The sequence below is a fragment of the Trichosurus vulpecula genome, chromosome 1 (assembly GCF_011100635.1).
Source record: "Trichosurus vulpecula isolate mTriVul1 chromosome 1, mTriVul1.pri, whole genome shotgun sequence".
Classification (NCBI taxonomy): domain Eukaryota; kingdom Metazoa; phylum Chordata; class Mammalia; order Diprotodontia; family Phalangeridae; genus Trichosurus; species Trichosurus vulpecula.
In genome coordinates, this window is record NC_050573.1 from 227810766 (window position 1) to 227834510 (window position 23745).

General features: G+C 37.3%; 1 protein-coding gene across 2 annotated transcripts in view; it reads left to right on the top strand.

Moving 5' to 3' along the window:
• The window catches only part of PIEZO2 (piezo type mechanosensitive ion channel component 2), a 539671-nt gene that overhangs the window by 495526 nt on the left and 20400 nt on the right, over positions 1 to 23745 (top strand). For both annotated transcript variants that reach the window (XM_036741022.1, XM_036741023.1), the window contains 7 exons: positions 643 to 825; positions 4004 to 4256; positions 7104 to 7236; positions 11411 to 11558; positions 11658 to 11872; positions 15550 to 15708; positions 17303 to 17450. In XM_036741022.1, coding sequence (XP_036596917.1) covers positions 643 to 825; positions 4004 to 4256; positions 7104 to 7236; positions 11411 to 11558; positions 11658 to 11872; positions 15550 to 15708; positions 17303 to 17450 — 1239 coding nt within the window. The remainder of the gene's footprint in view (positions 1 to 642; positions 826 to 4003; positions 4257 to 7103; positions 7237 to 11410; positions 11559 to 11657; positions 11873 to 15549; positions 15709 to 17302; positions 17451 to 23745) is intronic.

The following is a 23745-nucleotide window of genomic DNA, read 5'->3' on the forward strand; positions in this document are numbered from 1 at the left end:
TCATTGTGGCATTGTGGCAGTGCTAGTTCAAGCTGTATAAATGGATTTGAGGAAGGAAGGAAGGAAGGAAGGAAGGAAGGAAGGAAGGAAGGAAGGAAAGAAGGAAGGAAGGAAAGAAGGAAAAAATAGTTAAACATGAATAACTGAAAGAAGTGGCAGGCACAGTATGATTCTGGGGCCAACTTACTATGTTCATTCATTAGAGAACCATTTGTTCTAATAAAGTGTTATTCTTGCTTTGAAATTGATTTGAGGGGAAGGGGAGAGACTTATGACTTCATCTGGTTTAGAGAGCTCCTGGCATGAAAACTTTGCACTGATTCACATTAACAACTCCTTTGTAACTCACTATCTTAAGAAACTAGAGGTACTGAGAAATTAGGTGAATTCCTCATTGTCACAAAGCTGTTGTGTCTAAGAGGCAAAACTTGAATCTAGGTCTTCCCGAAGCCAAGGCTAGCCTAATAGCCACTACACCACACTACCTTTAAATGAATAGTAAAAATGTTTTTATCTTGCACCGTTCTATTAACTATTACAATCAAAACTATAAGATAATCAGTTCCATTGTAATTATTATTCTGCCATCAATGAAATTTTGAGAATATACCTATCACTTATATTTTTACCATTTCCACATAGGTGGCCATTGTCATCAAATATTTCTTCCAATTTGGGTTCTTTCCCTGGAACAAGAATCTGGATTTCTACAAAGACAAGCCATACCATCCACCAAACATCATTGGGGTGGAGAAAAAAGAGGGTTATGTGCTTTATGATCTTATTCAGCTCCTGGCTCTTTTCTTCCACCGATCAATTTTAAAGGTATGACAAGCAATCAATCAACAAATTCTTCCTAAAGCATGGGTATATTCCCATTAATGCCAGATGGAGGAAATAGGAGAGGCATAAAAGACATAGTGTCTGCCCCTGGCATGTTTATATGGCTCTAGACAAAGAGTAACTTACAAAACTAAAGAAAATCAGAGAACACAAGGCAGCATATAAGCAAGTGTTTAGTTGTGAGAAAAAGATTTATAAATGCAAATGAAGTTCACAAGAAGAGGGAGAGCTCATTGTGGGCTGGAGAAATCAAAGAAAGCTTCATGTAAGAGGAGGAACTTAAGTTGAGGAATGAAAAATGAGTGGGGTTTGCATAATCAAAGAAAACTGGAAAGGGGACTCATTTTAGGAAAACAGCATGGGCAAAAGGCAGTGAAAACAAGAATGAGCATGAAATATACAGACCCTGCACTTGGGCATTTTCCAAATTGTATTCCATTCATTTGTATATCTCCTTTTTTGAAATATTTTTGGAATATCTGGCACAGGAAGGAGACTTCCTTGCCTGGAACAAGGGAGTTGTGATGGAAAGCAGTAGAAGATGGGCAGGACATGGCCAGATTATAATGTACTTTAATCAACAAGAAGAAAAGTTAAATTAGGTGCTATAGACAATGATAAGCCACCACAGGTGGCAGGAAAATGATATGATGTAAGCAGTGTTCTAGGAAAATTAACGTAGCAAGCAGTATGGCATAGTAGTTAGAGGGTGGCCGTAGAGTCAGGAATACCTTGGTTCAAGTCCCTTATGATACATTCTGGCTGTGTGACCCTAGGAAAGTTGCTTCACTACTCAGTAACCAAGGAAACTCTCTAAGACTATAGATTTCAGAAGTTTCCATTCTGAATTAGTCAGTGGTGTTTTCTAAGCAGGAGTTCCCTGTACTGGTGAAATCACAGGTCTAGATTCTACCAACATGAAACTCTTTTGTCATTTCTTATGGTGTAATAATATTCTGTTACATTCATATACCATAATTTGTTCAACTATTCTCTAGCTGTTTAAGGCATAATCTAAGGCACTACCACTACCCTTTAGAGGGTTGAACATATACAGAGTTTGGTATAGAAATATATCAAACTCTTCAGAGAAACAAATGGAAACTGGGGAAAGAAGAGTTAAGAGGTAGGATGATACTAGGGAAAGAAGTCACAAGCAAAGCAATTTTCTGATCCTAAAGAGGGGATTAAAAAAGTGGGGGGAGAAAGGGAAATAATTAGAATGTAATTCATTTGCATAAATATGATATTTATGTTTTAAATCTATAGAATTGAATAATGAATTTGACTTCTATCTAAAAATGTTAAGTTTTCTCCTCAAAAAGGAATTTAATGACTAAACTTGACTATGAAGAAAAAACTTCATCTTTTCACTTCTTTGAAAAGGTTGGGGACTATGCATATACTGGCAGAATGTTGATCTATTGGTTAGGGTTTGGGTTTTTTTTGCTTTTTTTCTTCATTTTTTGTTACGATTTGTTGTTTAGTTGTTTTTCAGTCATATCTGACTCTTTGTGACCCCATTTAGCGTTTTCTTGGCAAAGATGCTGTAGTGTTTGGCATTTCTTTCTCTAGCTCATTGTACAGATGAGTAACTGAGGCAAGCAGGTTTTAGTGACCTCCCAAGGGTCATACGTCTGGGAAGTATCTCAGGCCTGACTTGAATTCAGGAAGATGAATCTTCTTTACTCCAGGCCCTGCACTCTATCCACTGCACCACCTAGATGCACATTCTTTGTTATAAACAGCCCCTTTAAAGTTATCAGTGATCTCCTTATTGGCAAATCAAATGGCCTTTTCTCAGCCCTGGTCCTTCTTGACCTATCTGCAATATTTGACGCTGACGATAGCCTTTACTTCCTGTATATTCTCTCTTTTCTAGGGTTTCGTGATATCGTTCTCTCTCAGTTCTCCTCCTTCCTGTCCAACTGTCAGTCATCCTCAAAACCTCAGTGTCATCCTCAACTCCTCACTCTCATTCACCCCATAGAGCAAATCCATTGTCAAATCTTGTCTTTCAGCTTTCGCACATCTCATATACATCACCTATTTTCCAATCACACAAATACCAACCCAGCTAAGGCCATCATCTCCTCTCATATGAATTATTACAATAATCTGCCAACTGATCCCTCTGGCTTAAGTCTCTCCTCATCCTCCACTCAGTCACCAAGGTGACTTTTTTTTTCAAAAATGTAGGTCTGATCATGCTCCCACCTCCCTTCTCAGTGAGCTCCAGCAGCTCTCTATTATCTCCAGTATTAAATAGTAAGTCCTATGTTTGGCATCAAAAGTTCTTTATACCCAATCACTCACTACCTTTCCAGTCTTGTTCTGTTTTCTTCCCCTCCATGTACTCTATAAGCCAACTACACTGGCTCACTTGAAGTTCCTTGGGTTCAACATTCCATCTTCCATCTCTATGCCTTTGTGTTATATGTGCCCCTTACCTGAAATGTCCTTCCTCCTCACTTCTGCCTCTTAGTTTCCTTGGCTTCCTTCAAGACTCAGCTTAAATCCCATCTTTTAGAGGAGACCTTTCTTGAGCCTCCTTCCTCCAGCACCAATGTCCTCCACTCTCAGATTGCCTTTTATTTCGGTTTCATATACCTTGCTTGCACCTAAGTATTTGCATTTTGTCTTCTTCATTAGAATATAAGCTTCTTGAGGGCAGGAACTATTTTTTTCCTTTCTTTGTATCCCCAGCAGTTGGCATAGTGCCTGGCACATGGTAAGAACCTAATAAATGCTTGTTGACTTTCTAACTGATTAGAAGAAATAGCTTTCTGGGTAGGAGAGAGAGAAAAGATATATTCATAAATTAAGTTGATTTAATAACAACAGTTAATAAACAAATAAAGAGAACACATTTTTAAGAAATGAAAACTAGATCTTGTTTGTCTCCATTAATCTCACTAGGTTTTCTTTTTATTCCTCTACTCATCACTTTCCTATTCTCTCTTATTCTTAGGGGCATTGTGAAATGCTTTTTAGTGCAAAAGGCAAACAAAAGAAATCCATGTTGAAGTTCTTCATTTGATGTTACAATGCCCAGGGAATGATGTTGTTTGTTTTCATCCTTACTGTTCTTTAGTCAGATGGGGTTATTGACCATCCTTCACGCTACCAATATGACTTATTGTTTCCTGTGCTTTTTCAGTGTCACGGTTTATGGGATGAAGATGATACTGTTGACACTGGGACCAATAAAGATGACTCTGATGATGAACTCTCACTAAACACGGGAAGAAGAGATTCCTCTGACTCATTGAAATCTATCAATCTCGCAGCATCAGTGGAATCAGTCCATGTCCACTTCCCAGAGCAACAGGCGGCCATCAGACGAAAGAGCTCTAGCAGCAACTCACACCTGTCCCACAGATCGAGCTTCTCCTCAAACAGGTCCAAGAGAGGTATCTGTCCCACTTATTGGTAACATAAGGCATACTCTTAAAGAGTACACTGGGTGATAACTGCAACTTCTGTTGGAATTTCACTTGGATTTGAAGACTAAAACCTTGTAATAACCAAATTTTAAATTATTTCTGGAAATGAGTTTTGGATTTCTTACCAGCAATGAATAGTATGTAGTGGACAGCATAAATAGTGGACGTCAGTATAGTGATGGAAAACGAGCATATTTAGTCTTTTGTACTTTCAAATGAAGAGCTTAAAATTATTTACAAGTCAACTAATTAATCCTTAGAAGAACCATTAGAAATATAGAGTTGACAAGCCTTGCTTTGTTATTGTATTTTACTTTGATGAAAATAGAGAGTGGACCTTGAAATTAGGAAGAACCCAAGTCTCTCACCTTCAAAGGCAAGTCATTTAATTTCTTCTGGACATATACAATTTTCTAAGACTCTCTCACTCACAGATAAGTTGCTTATCTCCATTGGTAGATGAGTCTTCCTACAGCCCATGATCCTCTCCACCAATGAAATCAAAAATCTAGACAAAAAAAGTCATCAAGCATTTATTGAGTACCTATTATGGCCAAATGGGCACTTAATAAATAATTGTTATCTTAACACAAACCCTGTGCTAAATCTGGCAATAAAAAGAAAGGCAAAACAACCCCAATTCTTATTGTCAAGTACCTCACAGTCTAATAAAGGAAACAATTAGGGGAGACAATTTATGTACAAACCACATATAGATAGGCTAAATTGGGAATATCAGAGGGAAGGCACTAATGGCATGAAAGTAAATTAAGAAAGGTTTCTTGTGGAGACTAGGATTTTTGCTAAGACTTGAAGGAGGTCAGGAGGCAGAGATGAAGAGGAAGAGAATTCCAGGCCTAGGAAATAGGCATTGAAAATATCTGAAGTTGGAAGATGGATTGTCATGTGTGAGGAACAGCAAGGAGGCCAGTGTTACTGTATCATAGAGTAAGTAAAGGGAGGAAAGTGTTAGAAGACTGGCAAGGTAGGAAAGCGCCCAGTTGTGTAGACAGTAGGGAAACAGCAGTAGATAGGGGAAGAGAGAGATTAGTGAGAGAGTGGGGAGATGGGGCAATCTAATGAAGAAGACAGCGTGGAATGGGATCCCTTGTGCATTTAGAGCAGTTTGCCTTCACAAAGAGAAAACCACTTCTTTGTGTAAAGTAGGCATAAAATGCTGGAAGGCAACTGAATGATGAGAGTTGAAGAGGAGGGCTGAAGAGGGAGCTCTTGGCAAAGAGCTTCAATTTTTTTCCACCAAAATGAGGCAAAGTTCCCAGCTGAAAAGATGGAAGAGTTGGGGAGCCATGGGATATTTGAGAAGGGATGAAAAAATGGAAAAGCTGCTTTGGTGAGTGAGATAGTGAATCCACTTTTTTGTTGTTTGGGGGCAGCTATGTGGCACAATGAATAAAGTGCCAGGCCAAAATTAAGAAAACTCATCTTCCTGAGTTCGAATCCTGCCTCAGATACTTACTAGCTGTGTGACCCTGGGCAAGCCACTCAACCCTGTTTGCCTCAGTTTCCACATCTATAAAATGAGCTGAGAAAGGAAATGCAAACCCCTCCAGTATCTTTGCCAAGAAAACCCCAAAGGGGATCACGAGGAGTCAGACAGGACTGAACAATAGCAATCATTTTACAGGGAGCCATGGGATGTTTGAAGAAGGATAAAAATGGAAAAGGAATTTTGGTGAGTGAGATAGTAAATCCGTTAGGAAGGAATAAAAAATATTACCTTGTTGCCATAAGGGCCCTGTTGATATTATGTAATATAAATTTGTAGTGGACAAAATCAGCCAACTTTCATGATTTTTTTCCAGCTTCATTCAGCTGCACATGAATAGGAGCAAAGACAGTAGATGATGGGAGTAATCCAATATGAGTATTAATCCAAACTGAGTATTAATGTAGGGGAGGATCTACAATAGTATAAAGGGTTAAGGGACTCTTTTTTTTAAAAAATTGTTTATTTTGTTATTTTGAACAATTTTTTTTTCATTTGTAAGGATTCTCTCTCTATTGATGAAGATTGCAAACTCTCCCTTCTTATCCTATGTTATTTTTATAGATTAAGAGCCCTAGGATTTAGGCTGCTAGGTGGAAGAAGGTATAGAGATATAGGTACTGGACTTAGAGTCAGAAAGCCATGAATTCAAATCCTATCTCAGGGACTTACCATTTCTATAATCCTAGGCAAGTCACTTAACATCACTCAGCCACTGTTTCCTCATCTTTACAGATGGGGATGATAACAACATCTACCTCATTGGGCTGCTAAGATTTTAAGATCTTCCTAATGTACTGGATACCTCGTTCTTTTTGTGGGCACTAATGTCTCTACAGAGTTCCTGTTTCTTATTCTTCATGCATAATTGGCTCATTATTCATTTTGTTGTAAAGTATGAACATGGGATTTTGTGGGTCTCAGGTACAGTTTAAAGAAACTACAACTCCTGATTCCTATTTCAGTACTGCAAACACTATTTTCTCTTTATGGCTGCTTATGGTATAGATTTCATTAGCATTTGAGAAGCAAAGTGTTAACCATCCTAGCCCGTGAAGTTATATAGTCATAAACCAAATTTAGTATGTAATTATTTTTTAAGGTAAAGGAGTCACAGATTTTGAATTACTCTGTGTTTGAGATACTCTGAAAAGATTTTGAAGGCATCCATGTCTATATACATTATCCCAAAACACTTCTAACTCAGTCTATATGTTCTTGAATACTATCATACAGACTTCATGTGACTATGGTGTTGATGGAAACCCTGGTTCTGACACCATGTTTGTATCCCTCTTTATTTCTAGGCAGCACCAGTACTCGGAACAGTAGTCAAAAAGGCAGCAGCGTACTCAGCATTAAGCAAAAGAGTAAAAGGGAACTGTATATGGAAAAGTTCCAAGAACACCTCATCAAAGCAAAAGCATTCACCATAAAGAAGTGAGTAACTGGAAATGTTTAGTTTATTTATTGTCTCATAGGGCCGGAAACCTAGAGTCAATTACTTTATACAGATATTATGTGGGATGAAAGAAAAACTGCTTCTGTTGCCATGGGTGTAGTCTTTTTAATGGCAGAGTATCATGTGAGAAACACACTGACTTGAACATAGTAGGTATCGGATGAATGCTTGCTGAATTGCATTAAGCAGCCCCACATTTACTACAGCAGACTTTAAAATGAGATGTTCCTATAGACACAGTTAACCTGTGTATTTTATTCCAAGTACCCTGTGAGGAAGGTAGAACATATTATGATCTCCATTTTTCAGGTGAAGAAGGTGACATTCAGGGCAATTAAGGGACTTCCTCACAGCTACCTACCTTATAAGAATCAAAACCAGAAATCAAATCCAGCATTTTTGACCTCAAGACCAATGGGGTCTACATCAATCTTTGCACTATACCTTACCCTTCCCCCACAACCGTGTACTACAGGGTAGGCAGCAAAGCAAACAAGCAATTTTGGAGTCTCAGAAATCAGTATAAACCAGGCATTGAGGTCTAATAGGTACAACAATTTCTCATAGGCTTTTCCCACTATCCAGGCCAGGACTTTGAGTGGCAGCAAGGCAAGGATGTGAGGCAAGAAGCCAAGACTGTGAATACGGCTAGAAGCATAGCTTAGTAACAAATAAGCACAGTCATGTAAAACAAATCCAAACATTTGTCACATACAAAAAACCCACGTGTCATTTTGCACAATGAGTCCATCAACCGTCTCCCAGGAGTTGAGTTTCATGATCCTTGGTCAGTCCATAAGCATATATTAAGTGCCTGCTATGTGCCAGGCATAGTGCTAAGTACTGGGGATACAAAAAGAGGCAAAGGACAGTTCCTGACCTCAAGAAGCTCACAATCTAATAGAGGAGATAATAGACAAATAAATATGTGCAAACAAGCTACATACAGGAGAAATGAGAAATGATTAACACAGGGAAGGTGCTAGAATTAGGAGGGATTGGGAAAAGGCTTCCTGTAGAAGGAGGGATTCTAGTTGAGACTTGAAAGAAGCCAGGAAGCAGAGATAAAGAAGGAAAGAATTCCAGACGTGGGGATTTCTGTAGCCAAAGAAAATGCCAAGCCAAGAGTTAGAATGTCTTACTCAGGAAACAGCAAGGAGGCCAGTGTCATTGGAATGAGAAGAATGTTGTGGGAAGTACAGTGTAAGAAGACTAGAAAGGCCTGGGGCAGGGCTAGGTTATGAAGGGCTTTGAACAACAAACAGAGGACCTTGTACTTGATCCTAGAGGTGATAGGAGCCATCTGTCTATTGAGTTGGGGGATGACAGGGTCAAACCAACACTTCAGGAAGATGGCTTTGGCAGCTGAATGGGGGATGGATTGGAGTAGAGAGAGAGCTGTGGCTATAGTCATGATCATTCGTTGTCTTGTTTTTTAAATTTTTCAAAGTTGGTTTTTTTAGAATTTTATTATTACTCTATTAATTGTTCCCCTAGTTCTTGACCACAAGCCCACAGCTTTTCAGTGGGTTTTAAATCATACTTGTTACCAGACCATTGAAATATCTCTCAAATAATTTTCTTAACTTTGTGTGACACATTGAGTTGTAAGAGGCCCAGTTGTAGTGCACTAGCTCCTCATGGGAATTTCTATAATTTGATAAATTCCAATCCTCAGTACATCAGTATATTTATTAAAGTTTATTATTCCCTCAGCCCCAGTAGAAGAAAAAAATCCTCAAAACCTTTTTTAAGGGTGGATGATTTACCATCTGATGAATATGGCCAGAACTAAGGCTCACCTATAATTTTCCCCAATTCGAATGTAAGCTCCTTGAAGACAGGGACTGTTTTTGCTTTTGTATTTGTATCCCTAGCACTTAGTCCAGTGGTTGGCACATAGCAAGCACTTAATAATTTTTTTCATTCATTCATTCATTCTGATAATAGTTTTGGTATAGTCTTGGCTGAAAAAAATGAGTTTTATCCATAAAGATTATCTTTTAACAATCTCTCCCTCCAACCTCCATGTCCCCGCTACAGGGTGGGGTAGGGGTGGAAGAGAAAGGACAAACTTCAAGAAACCTGGACTGCACTGTCAAGGAATCAATAAAAGCACCTCTAGCTGCCCAGGTTGCTTTGAGAATCTGTTTTGTTTCTGTTTTTTGAGGTTTAAACCATTTTAAGGCCATTTTTGTTAGTTCTTGACTTTGCTTTTTGTTTTTGACTACAGTTTCCTTTGTGCTTTGGTAAAACTGATCCTGTTTAATTTGGGGCTTGGAGGATCCTTTAAATGCTTAATTTCCCTACAATGGTAACTATGGCAATATCTCTAACATTCATTGAAGTATGCTTTTTTAAGAGGTACTCCTTTTTCATGTTTCTTTGAGGTAATAGCCATTCCTTAAAACTGCAGAATTAAATCACAACAAAAACATGTCTGCATGCCAAAACTAATGCTCAATGACAGAGAACTAAATGTGGAGAAATCAGTCCAATCCAGTTGGTTCATTTGTACATTCTGAATCCTCCTAGTGTCCATGGAAGCACAGAAGAGTTAGCAATGCTATCACGAAATAAAGCCTTATCGATATTGTCGATCGTCAAAAGTATTTTACATGCCATTTTATTTGACTATGGGCAAGACATTTAAGTTCTCTTAGTTGCAGACCCCTCATCTATAAAATGAGCCTATATTATTATGCCACGTATCTCACAAAGATGTTGTTAGGAAAGTACATTGTAAACTTTAAATTCTAAAGAAAATGGGGCTTATTAAATGAAAATTAAATTCTTAAGCTTTGTTGTTGTTCAGTCATTTCAGTCATATCTGACTCTCTGTGATTCCATTTGGGTTTTTCTTTGCCACAGTACTGGAGTGGTTTGCCATTTCCTTCTCCAGTTCATTTTACAGATGAGGAAAGTGAGGCAAACAGGGTGAAATTTAAAGTCAAGTCCAATACTGTGTCCACTTCACCATGTAGCTGTCCAATCTCTGGTATTCTTCACCTTTGGAACTTTTCAAATGTGAAGTAGACTGCCTCAAGAGGCAGAGGACTTCCTCTTATTGAAAGTCTCCAATCAAAGATTGAATGATCACTTGCTAAGCAAGTGAGCATTCCTTTGGGGCCTGGATTGGACTATCTGGCTGTTAAGTTTCTTCTTACTCCAAAATTCTGTGGCTCTATGATGAAGCAAATTGATTCCAAATATGAAAATAGCATCGGTGCATACAGTAGATCAGGCAGCTAGGTGGAGCAGTGGATAAAGCGCTTGGCCTGGAGTCAGGAAGATCTGAGTTTAAATCCAGTCTCAGACACTTACTAGCTGTGTGACCCTGGGAAGCTCATTTAACTTCTATTTGCCTCAGTTTCCTCATCTGTAAAACGATCTTGAGAAAGAAATGGAAAACCGCTCCAGATTTTTTTTTACCAATGGGGTCATGAAGAGCCAAACACAACTGAAGTGACTAAACAACAAAGACAGTAGATCAGAGACTAGGCAGACCAACAGGAGGTAATAGATTCTAAATACTGGAAGACAGAGTAAAGGGGATGATCAGGAGAACTAGAGACCATTCAGGAACCATGACAGCTATGGCAGCTAAAACAGCAAATACCTAACATATTTCACTTAAAGACTTGTGACATGCTTTACTCGTATAATTTTCCTCAATCCTCACAGCAACCCAAGGAAATAGGTGCTATTATTATCCCCATTTTAAAGATGAGGAAACTGTGACTAAGAAAGGTCACCTGGGGTCACCTGGCTCATTAATGTCTGAGATTTGATTTTAATTCAGATCTTCCTGACTTCAACTCCAGCTCTCTGTACAGCACTACTGCACCTAACTGCCTAGGTGTTCTTCTGCAAAGGAAACAGAAGAACCAATGTGAGATTCCAGCACCCAGAAAGACCTTGATTAGAGAGGTTTTCTTTTGTCTGATCTGGGGAGCTTTTATATGCTGCGATCAGACCTCAAGCATCACTATTCTGGGGTTTAGAGATGGGAGTCAATGTAAACTCCTGGCTATAGCAGAAAAATAAAAGGCTAAAAGAGGAAGACCTTCTGACACTCACAAGATATAATGGCATGGTTTTACCCATTACAATCTTCTTGACATCAGTGGGAATGTGGTGCTTGCTTTTCAGGACCCTCCAAATATATGTGCCCATCCGACAGTTCTTTTATAACCTCATCCATCCAGACTACAGCGCTGTGACTGATGTGTATGTGCTAATGTTTCTTGCTGACACCGTGGACTTCATCATCATTGTGTTTGGCTTTTGGGCCTTTGGGGTAGGTTTTGCTTATACTTGTTTAGTGTAAGTTTATGTAAAGGGAGTTTCCTTATCAGGAAAATTTCATTTGGATATTGTTTTCATCTGTCTTGCCCAGAAACACTCAGCAGCAGCAGATATCACATCTTCACTTTCAGAGGACCAGGTCCCTGAGGCATTTTTGGTAATGGTGCTCATTCAATTTGGAACCATGGTGGTAGACAGAGCATTATATCTCAGGAAGACTGTATTGGGAAAGGTGATCTTCCAGGTCATTCTTGTGTTTGGAATACACTTCTGGATGTTCTTCATCTTGCCAGGTGTGACTGAGAGGTAAAAAATTTTAATTTTTTTTTCCTCTCTCCCTACATTGTTTGTGTTCCAAGTCACTATAGGCTCTAAAGTGTCTATGATTCTAAATCAAATTGACTTTATTTCAGAACACTTCATCCATAATACATTAGAGTCAGGGACCTCTCTGATTCTATGCCAAGCTGCCAGTCAGCCAAAATCCAGTGTCTTACAATTCTAAACCATGTGTTTGTAACTTGTTGACGTTAAAAATTGATTTTTCCTCCTCTTTTAGATATTGTCATCAAAATTTTAATTCATTGGTGGCTCAAAGCTAAAACATTTATTAATGCTCTTTTAAAATTTGTAGAGATCAGCCAAGATGCCTTTATTCGTGAGTTCCTTCATTCAGTTATTCAGAAACCATCTACTAAGCACTGACTATATGCAAAAAATTGTGTTAGTCATCGTGGGAGACAAAGCTCAGATAGCACATTACCCCCATGCTTATGGAGCTAGTACAGTAATCTAGTAGAAAGGAGTGTACTAGAGGGATCATTAAATAAACAAGTTATTTAAACACCTATTATATGCCAGGCACTGTGCTAGATACTGGGAATATAGGTACAAAGAAAGAAAAACTTCCTTCTTTCAGGGAAAGTGAGAGACAAGTAGTATACTTACATATGTGTGTATATACATACATGTGTATACATACACTTGTGTATGCATGCATGTATATATATCTGTGTACATGTATACACCTGTTGCCCTCCCCAATAATACTTACTGTCTTTCCCATTCATTAGAATATAAATACCTTACAAGTTTACGTGAAAGTATATATAGAGACAGACTGATTAACTGACTTGGTGTTCCACAGATATGTACACATACATACACATATGCGTGTATACAAATGCATATGAATTCTAATATATACACATATACAGCAAGATATATGTCTGTATAATTCATGCACCAAATATATATGCAACAAGTATATTTTATTGTTATTGTTTTACATATGCCAAGTATACATATACACACATATATGTATCAAATATATGTATGTACTTACATGTACACACACAGAGGCAGCTAGATGGCTCAGTAAATAGAGCACTGGGCCTGGAGCCAGGAAGACCTAAATTCAAATCCAGCCTCATACATTCATTAGCTGTGTGACCCTGGGCAAGTCATTTAACCTCTGTTTGCCTAATTCATTGGAGAAGGAAATGCAAACTATTCCAGTATCTTTGTCAAGAAAAGCCCATAAAAATGGGTCAGGAAGAGTGAAACGTGACTGAATGACTAAACAACAACAACGCACATACCAAGTGTGTGTGTATGCACAGGTAACAAATATATACATGCCAAGTATATGTGCATATATAAGAAGTATATATGTGTATAGATTTATATATGCATACGTAAATACATTTATATATGTATATGTATATATGTGTGTGAAACAATTATATGTAATGTTTATGCATGTATGTAAGCATACTCATCGTTGTCTTGTAGTCTCCTCATTTGGCTTCCCTATTGCAAGTAGGAAGTTTCGATCTTTGTACATCTGTGTGTGTGTGTGTGTGTGCGCACGCATGTAGCTAGCATTCATACAATGCTTTAAGGTCTGCAAAGGGCTTTACAAATATTATCTCATTTATTCCTTATAACAACAACTACGCTTGGAGATAGATGCTATTATTAGCGCCATTTTACAGGTGAAGAAACTGAGACAGATAGAAATTCAATGACCTGCCCAGGGTCATATAGCTACTAAATATCTGAGAGAAGATTTGGACTCAGTTCTTCCTGACTCTAGATCTATTGCTCTGTCTATTGTACCACATAGCAGCAAGAGGCGGGGGGGGGGGGGGGGGGGGGTGGAGCTGAGAGAGAGAGAGAGAGAGAGACAGAGACAGAGACAGAGACAGAGAATAATGAGATGAATAACCACAAATACTTCCAAAGTATTTAAATAAAAGTAATTTGGGAGGGAGGGCAATAACAATTGAGGATGAGGAAAGCCTTCATGAAGAAGATGGCGCTTGAGCTGTGTCTCAAAAGAAGAGGACTCCAACAGGTAGAGGTAAAAAAAGGAGTTGAATTCTAGCAGCCAGTGCAAAACCACAGTGATGGGAGATGAAGTGTAGAATGTACAGAACAGAAAGGTCATTGTAGCTGAATAAGGCACAGTCACCAAGAGATGACAAGTAGGTGTATTATTGAGATGCAAAGAGTTGGGTGAGTTCAGAAAAAGAAAGGTTGTTCCTGGTGGGAGAGATCAGGAAAGCCTTCATAGAGGAGATGACATTTGAAATTATCTTTCAAGGAGTCACTGTGGAATGGAAGGCATTTCAGGCATAGGAAAAAATGGTCAAAGGCAGAGAAAAGAATAGACTACTTACTGTATACCCCTTGAAACTTTAGAAGCCACGTTTCGGTGGGCACAAAGTCCAGTTTGGCTAGAATATAAAGTCTATGTAGGGACATAATGATAAAAGGCTAGAAATATAAGTTCATGCTATATTGTGCATGGTCTTAATTGTTGGGCAAAGAAATTTGAATCTTCCTGAATTAAACACTGTAGACCCTTGGGATCCCCCTAAAATTTTTGAGGATAGTAGCATGAATAAATCTATGCAGAACAGGAAAGAATAAATAGGAGAGGATCAGATAGAGGTCTATTAACTGTGATATAATACTTGGAAAAAATATGTGATCACCTTGAATTCATAACCTAATAAACATCTCTTATAAGAGTAAGTTCATACATTCAACAAATATTTTATTGAGTGCCTGCCAGACGCAAAGTATAGTATTAGGTGTTATGGGTGACAGAAAGATAAAGAAGACAAAAACAAGAAATGTATAATCTAGTAAGAACAAACTGCACTAAAGTACTGCCTGTGATAGGAATCTTAAATGGAAAAAAAAAACCTTTTTAAGTTTTCAACCAGGATTAAGGCTTCCACATTAATTAGATTTTTCATTATCCTTCATGGCATTATAGGTTATTATAGATAGAAAACTCTATGAACTTCAGGATAAGAAAGAAAATAATTGCTGCTTGAAATATTTATTGCTGGTAGAATTAGGAAAAACAACCTCTCAGAGCTTAGCCTCCTCTAAATACCATGAGTTGGCTTTTCTCTCCTGATTCTATATCCTATGACCAAAGTTAAATTTTTAAAAATAGTCCTTCCCCTCCTGGCAGATTTACTTTTATAGGCCTGATATGCACAAACACACACGCAAAAATATTACTTACCAAAAAAAAACTTGGAGAGAGGGAGAAAAACTCTTAAATGAAACACATTAGTCACAGAGGAAAATGACCTAAGATCTTGCCCAATCATCATTTCCTGTTTTACTTTTTTACACAATTTATTGCACAGGTTAAAGATTCCACAAAATCCTACATTCATCCAAAGATTGTAAAAACAAAGGATCTTAATGTTTTGTTTGAAACCATATTGTAACTTCATATAATTTTTTTTCCATTCCCAGTGATTACACTAAATTCCACATTGAGAGTTACAGCGTGCATAAATTTTGCAATAACTCCCTGTGGATCCACAGATCTGGAAGACTTTCTAAAAAGGCCTTCTTCAATACTTTGAAAGATCTGTGACTTCCTAATGTTGAGCACCTAGGCCGGTAGAGTGTATCTGCTCCTGCATTTTTCGATATATTTTTCATTCTAGGAAATTCAGCCAGAACCTGGTTGCTCAGCTTTGGTATTTCGTGAAATGTGTTTATTTTGGCCTGTCTGCCTACCAGATTCGCTGTGGCTATCCAACTCGGGTACTGGGAAACTTCCTCACCAAAAGTTATAATTATGTCAACCTCTTCTTATTTCAAGGGTAAGTGTTCTCAATCTTAATCTCAACTTCTTCACAGAAGAGGTTTTCAGGTAAATAGCCTTCTTGGGTATGTGTGGCAGGAGCTCACAACCTAATGATTTTATGATTTTAGAGAAGGCATGACAAGTTAGGTATTTATTTTGTCTTATTTTTGTACATAGCGATCTTATCAATGTGAGTACTACCACCATTGGTACAATTCACAAACCATCTATGCTCGTCCTATATAATCTGTGGCCACGAAATTCTGTAAATTCTCTGTAAAGGATAACTAAGTACTCAATAAAACCTATTGGAGATGTTCTTATCTATGTTGAGTTGGATGTAAGTACATTATCTTAATAAAATGCCCATCTTGTTATTTGCCTTAAGGCCCAGCTTCTGAGGAACAGAATTAGCTGTACTTCAAGGGAGTGTAGAAATGTGAGCTCAATTATCTCTTCTCTTCTTGTGTAATACAAGTCTTTTGGCATCTACTATTGAGGAGCAGTTAATATCCTTTCATAATAAAAATTCTGTGCCTACATCTCATCCTAGTTATAATTTAGGTTCTTGAGAAGGCTTATTTCCAAAGATATTTAGTGCTATTTTTTTTTCATTCCTCAAAGTCACTTCCCCAAAGTACTCTTTCTTTAGTTGATATGTACTACAGGAAATCTGAAAAAGTAAGAAACCTATAAGAATGGCATGACCCCAAGCTCTTTTTAAACAGAAATTGACCATTTATCATGAAAGGATATGGAACAATGCCAATTTAATGGCTAACTTAAGTCAGGGCAAGAGAAGACTCTTAGTATTAAAGCTCATTAATGTCCCATTAATGTCAATTAAGTATCTCCAATCCATATGATTTCCCCTCTAGCACTAGGAAGGATCTGACTCAATGATTGCCAAATGTTGTATGATGAGCAATTAGTAGTACATGTGTTTTTTTTAAATAGCATTCTGCTACAGAGCTCTGTTGATAAATGTGCTATGGAATGGCCTCTGTTGAATAGCTGTGTTTCTTGTTACCCTCCCCTATCTGGTTCAGGAAGTATTGAATCCCTTAACCTTCACTGAAGCTCTCTTCAGAGGTCCTCTTTTATCCCCAACAGATGCTTGCTTGCTATATTCAGCTCCTGATGATACTTCTTGAACACTGAGCAACTTACTTTGTTTAAATACATTTTTTGTCCACTTCTTTACTGGCTACTTGGTTCTGATTCATCCTGTAACAAATGCACCAAATCTCTTACTAACATAAATGAACTCATCCATAAACAAATGAATTGATATCAAATTCTTGGCCAAAGGAGAAATCTGTGGTTATTCAAATGATATGAAGAAGGTCTACTAAAGTTCCTTTTGACTCCAAAAATCCATGAAGGCTCGTGAAAAATGATCGCTCTTGTACCAAACTTTAATAGGATCTTTAAGACAAAAGAATGATCGTTTCCTAAACTGTACTGCATGAAATCTTATTTGCTTTGGTTTAAGTTATCCTGGAATGAGGTTTGAAATTCCAAGGAACTGCTTAAGCTCCTAAATTAAAATAAACTACATAGGAGATTTTTAATCTCTATCTCTCTAACAAATTGTGACTCTTTGTCAGGTTCCGCCTGGTTCCATTTTTGACTGAATTGAGAGCTGTGATGGACTGGGTGTGGACAGACACCACTCTGAGCCTTTCCAGCTGGATCTGTGTAGAAGATATTTATGCTCACATATTCATTCTTAAGTGCTGGCGGGAATCTGAAAAAGTAAGAAATCTCTGAGAATGGCATAATCTCAAACTCTTTTTAAACAGAAACTGACTGTTTACCATGAAAGATATGGAATACTGCCAATTTAATGACTGACTTAAGTTGGAGCAAGAGGAGACAACTAGTATTAAAGTTTGTTAATGTCCCATTGATGTCAATTAAGGACCTCCAATCCATATGAATTGGGAATTCTGGACTGATTCCATATTACCTTTGTCAGAAATAGCCTCCAGATGCTTGATTGCTTTGCCAATTCTGTTCTGAATTTTTTAAAGGGCATAATAGATTCTTACAGGAGGGGGAAATGGTGGAACAGTCTTCAAAATGGTACATTTAGGAGAGGGAGGGAATGCTGTGGCAGGAAAATTAGATCTTGTGTTCTTACTTTATGAGCATCTTATACTAATCCACACTTTGATGTGGGGCAATTTTTTAACCTCCTAGATGGTATATGTTGGTAGAACCACAATAACTACACATATGTTAGTATGGTAAATATGTGTAATTGCTAATTTTTGAGTGTGATGGATATATGATCTCAGCGAAGTAGATACACTCTCTGATTTCCACCAGTGCCCTGCAGTCCCGTGTAACCTTTGTCTATGCTTTGTCATAAATCCTCCACGAAGATCAAAGCCATCCTTTCCTGAGTAGTTGTTGACCGCTTGTTCTCAGATGCTCAGAGGGCGCAAACAAACTAGACAGGGAGAGCTGGTTATTAGTACAAGAGATTTTTAGTATTCAAACACGCAACTAAAGTCAGAGGTATTATAGAATATCTGTTATACAAGGATCTCTGAAGAAACTTCCCATTGGTTTTTGGTTTTGTTTTTTATTCAGGTTTTACATTGTCCTTGAACTTCAGAAATATTTTGAGTATTTATATAAGCGGCTTGGTATTTTCACCAAGGTTTGTGAAGTCATGCTTATGTTGTTTAACACAGAACATAAGATGGCAAGAAATCTACAGCAGAAGTTCAATTAACTGATTGCAAAGCCTTTAAAATCCATTTTGCATATCCGAGCTATGAGGTTCCTGGTGTCAGATCAAGCATTGGTTCCGAAGTCGATTGAACACATAAGAATCTGTTGTAGAAAATGGATTACTGATCACTTCCTAATCAATGACTGATTACTGTAATTATTCTTCACAAGAATAGCCTTATAGACACGGAGCACTGCTTAGTCTTTTTAAATGTACCTAGGGATGATTTGGCAGGCACATGGGAGATTTTAGAATCCTAAGACATCAGAATAAAGTAAAAGTAGTCAGGTTTTCTTTGGATAGTATGTTCTCGATATTATTTTTGTTTTAACGTCTAGAAAAGGGGTCAATTTCTCATTTCAGTTTTTAGATGAAATATTTGGGGGGTAATAAGTCACTCTTTTGCCTATGAACTTCAGAAAAGTTGTAGTTTTGTTAAAATACCGTACCTTTGTCTAAGCTAATTTAGTGTATTTATAAATGGTGAACTCAGTTTCTGAAATTAAACATTTTATTTGCAATTAAAAAACATTTTTAAAAATCCTCCACGATAAGTCCATCCAATGTACTTATTATCTTCCAGATTACGGACCAAAAATTACTAAGAGGCTTTTTCTAAATATGTAATTTTCACTCTGATTTTATTTAAAAAAAAAGAAAAGTATGGGAATGGAGACTGACCAGTATCTGCAACAATAATACCAAACAAATACATAATAAAATATACAATGTCTCTGGGTCTCATCCTGCTGCGAAAAAAGCTAAACAGAACTCTAGCCCCACCTCTGACCCTTATTATTATTAATTTTATACTCTCCGAGGGTAGGGATTGTTTCTGTTTTGTCTTTGCATCCCCAGCACTTGGCACAGCACCTGATACATGATGGTTCTTACTAAATGCTTATTGATTCCTGATGGATTACACAGTTATTACAATGGTAGAAATATTGGATTTTCAGTTTTACGATTTTGTAAATCCTTCTGCCAATATTCTTTTATTTATGGATAATGAATAGGGTAGAAAGAGGGATAGAAAGTGTTACACCTCAGCCCACAATCAACAACTTCTAATTTCTAGGGAAGTAACAAAGAGAGGGTTCATTTGCATCTGATACATTGTGAGCACTGTAACTAAATCTCTCTTGTGTGCGAGCGGCCCGTGTGCTCACTACACACACACACACACACACACACACACACACACACACCTCTCTTTTAAAGCTGTATATCTGCAAATTAGCCCCACTTAAAGTTGGTTACCAGTTTGAATTAGGGCTATTTCTTTTAGTTAACAGAATTTTCTTATAATAAAAAAAGAATTGACCAAATTTTCCCACCACTTTCATTCCTGTGTTTGCCAGAAAATGAGTGATTAAATGACAAATAGGAAAGGAAAAGAAAAAAATCCACACATGATCCTTACATATTAAAATTAAATATAATGAAGGTATTCTATACAGTCAACCTTAGGGTAGGTGATGGGAGGTGCTGAAAATTACCAAGTCAAAATACAGTGTAGTTCAGGAGGGGAAAAAGAAAACACACTAGCAACAATGATGGTATCCTAGCTTTTCCCTTTTCATATGAGAAAAGTCCCATCTCTGATGTGTTAAAGATGCTCTCTGGCTTCCTAGAGATCTAAGGGCAGTGATCAGTAGGCTAGCAAAAATTATTACTCCTGCTCCAAACTCTGCACTTCGGAATCTTGGAGTATTGTAATTGGTTAAATAAGATGAGTAGCATAGGATTGGAGTGCTCTTTTTCCTATTGTTACTTAAGGACCCATAACAAAAGGCCCCAAAATTTTTTTTTCTATGATCCCAGGTACTATGGAGCTGTTAGGGCTTAGGGTATACACAACCATGAATTCACATTTGAGGAGACAGGATTCCCTTTTTGACTGGCTTTTTTGGGTTGCAAAGTGAAAAATTAAAACTCCAAAAGCAATGAAAACCACTTAGGTATATAGGATAATAAAGAATTAATACAGCCACAGTATTTCCAGGGAGTTATTTCTAACCCTAAATTTCTTGGCCAATACCTGGAAATAGCCTTGGGCTGTTTCATCAAGTGTAAAGAGAAAATATTTTCCAGATTGCTGTTTACAGTTGTCCCTTGGGATCGATACTGAGATGCCCTGACACTAGATCAAATATTCTTCCCATTTTGAGCTATATTCCAAGTCTATTCAACCATTTTTTCCCTTTAGATGGCTTTTGGTAGAACTTGCTTATCAGGAACTTCCTCCATAGATATAGATATAAAATATTTATATTATATACTTATATAATATTTAATTAACACATCACATTAACATAATATTTATATAATAAATATATTTATGCAAGTCTTATTTTTACATATTTAAATATTTATATATTTAATATTCCGTTATATTTTCTGTATTTTACTTTAATGTTTAAATCAATAATTTAATTAATTTGTAACATATTCTTATATTTATATATACATTTATGTTTATACATGAATGCATAAGCCTTTTCTGGTCACATAACTTTGGGAAGATTAGAAGTTCAAATTAAATAAGAGAAAGTATAAGTTAATTAAGTTATAAATTATTATTGGGAATGTTCATACACTTGACATGAATTAGATTGAATCCAGACTGAGGAATAACCACAGAAAAACAATATTAATAATATTGACTTTAAAACTTCCATGCATCAGGATGCAATCTGAAATCTTAATCTGCTCCTTTCTGCCATTCCCCACATATTTTTACTCAGTATTTTTTACTTTTTACTCAGTATTGATTAGGCATACTAATATAACTTTTAAGGAAGCATCCTCTAGAAACCCACTTTCAAAATCCCTAGGGTAAGAAGCAATCTCACCACTCTCCAGCTCCTGGTTAACAAGTCAGACAAATGTTCTCCACTTCTATTTCCCAGAGTAACTATTCTCAACTGGGTGGATTTGCCCCTAAGACACCTAAGTTAGCTAGATGCTCCAAGCAACACAGTTGGGTGCTGTCTAACATTTTCTGCAGGTGTCTGGCATGTGTCTCCATCATCCCTGCCAGCCAGACTTCTTGCACCACCTTGGCAACTTGTACACTGCCAGCTCCAATTCATGCATGCCCAAGAGTCAGAGTCCCCATAGATAGAGTGAAAACCAAAAAAATCTGACCTTTAAAGTAAATCTTGACCAGAATTATGACCTATCATAACCCTGACAGTTAAATTGTATATTAGCCGAGTTGGCTTCCATCTCCTTTGGACATAACCAAAAATAAATGGTTTTGCAGTTTGCAAACTAGATGCTAACACCTATTTCATATTGCTCTCTTCTCAATCTATATTCCAGCAAAACTGAACTACTAGCTTGAATTAACTCAAAGAAGCATTGTTAAGTACCCACTAGGTTCAAGTAGCCACTTTGTTAGACACTGGGGATTTAGAGATACATACAACACAGATCTTCTTCTCAAGGAGTTTACACTCTAATTGGAGAAAAAAGACATATCTATCTCTCTATCTATATCTGTACACACACACATACATACATACACACACACACACACACACACACACACACACACACAAAACCTATGGTACAAAGAGCTGTGAAATAAGAACAACAGAGCTCTGTATGAGATGTTTGAGGAAAGAGAAATCACTTTCCGATCATAGAATACTATTGATCTTTAATAAAGAAAGCTTTATGAAGGAATATTTCCTGTGTTGAATATTTTTTAAATTTAATTTTTTTAATTTATGGAATAAAAAAGCATTTCCATAACATAGTATAATTTTTAAAAAGATGATTGCACATGAAACTACAAATCTATTATGTACAACTTGTTATACCTTTTAAATATGTAATAAAGTTATCATGCAAAATTTTTTTTCTTCCCTTCCTCTACCATAGAGATGACTACCATTAGACACAAATATATATATTTGTATATATATACATATATACACACAATTAATATACACACACATATATATGTAAAGTTATTCTATACATAGTAACAGCAATATTGTTTTAAGAATGACTTGAAGCAAATAAATCATTCAGAGTATTATAAATACCCAAATTAATTATAAAGGATACTATCTACATCCAGAAAAAGAACTGTGTTGAATCTTTAAGGGAGGTATGAACTTCTACAGAGAGAGGTGGGGGGCAATCTATTCTAACTTTGGGAAATACCATGAACAAGGGTACAAAGAGTGGAAAGGAAAGAGTGAAAGATAGAGAGTAGTCCAGTTTGGGTTTAACATAAAATATACAAGGGTGAGTAAGTAGTGAAAGATAAGGATGGACAGATGGATTGCGCATGTGCATAAGGGTTATCTGTGGAACAGCTAATTGTATATCACTAGGCTTTTAGGAAAATGCTTTAAAAAACCTTAACGCACTAGAGAGATGCCAATTGTTATCATTTTGTTGCATTAGGGCAACTGGGTGGTATTACTAGACTTGGAGGCAGAAAGACCTGAATTCAAGTCCTTCCTCAGACACCTATTGGCTGTGTGACCCTAGGCAAATCAGAGACTTCTCTTAGTCTTTTTTCTCAGCTGTAAGACAAGGATCATAATAGCACCCACCTGCCAGAGTTTCTGTGAGGATGAAATGACTTAACATTTGTAAAGGGCTTTGTAAACCTTAAAGCACTACATAAATGCTCCTGCTACTTTATTGTTGCTGTTGTTACTTAGTCCTTTAGTCATGTCTGACTCTTCCTGACCCTATGGACCATATCATCCATGAGGTTCTCTTGGCAAAGATACTGGAGCGGTTTGCCCTGTCCTCCAGTGGATTAAGGCACACACGTTACATGACTTGCCCACTGTCATGCAGCTAGTAAGTGTCTGAGGTCAAATTTGAACCATGGTCTTCCTGACTCCAGGCCCAGCACTCTGCCTAATGAGCCAGCAGCAGCAGCAGCAGCATCATTCTTTTTACCTCAGGCCTGTTTAGGCTCAAATGACTGAGAAGTCTTTTATCCTGATGGCTGCCTACCTGAGTCATTGTCCAGTCATCTTAAAGCACAGGGCTCAGGACAATGAGCCTAATTCACCATACTCTTGGGCTTTATGAACAGGAAGCTGAACTTAATAAAGTGCTATATTTCCATTCTTGTTAAACAGCATGAACATCTGTTTCAACAATCCATCTAGCAGCTGTTGTGGGGGTGAAAAACCAACACAAGCCCAACAACAAGAACGCTGCCAGCACGCCCAGGTTCTTTTGATCCGTTTTACTAAGGAAAGCAACGTTAAGGTGTTGACAAGTTTACTTTAATTCAGCATACAAATACCACTCACTTAGTTCAGG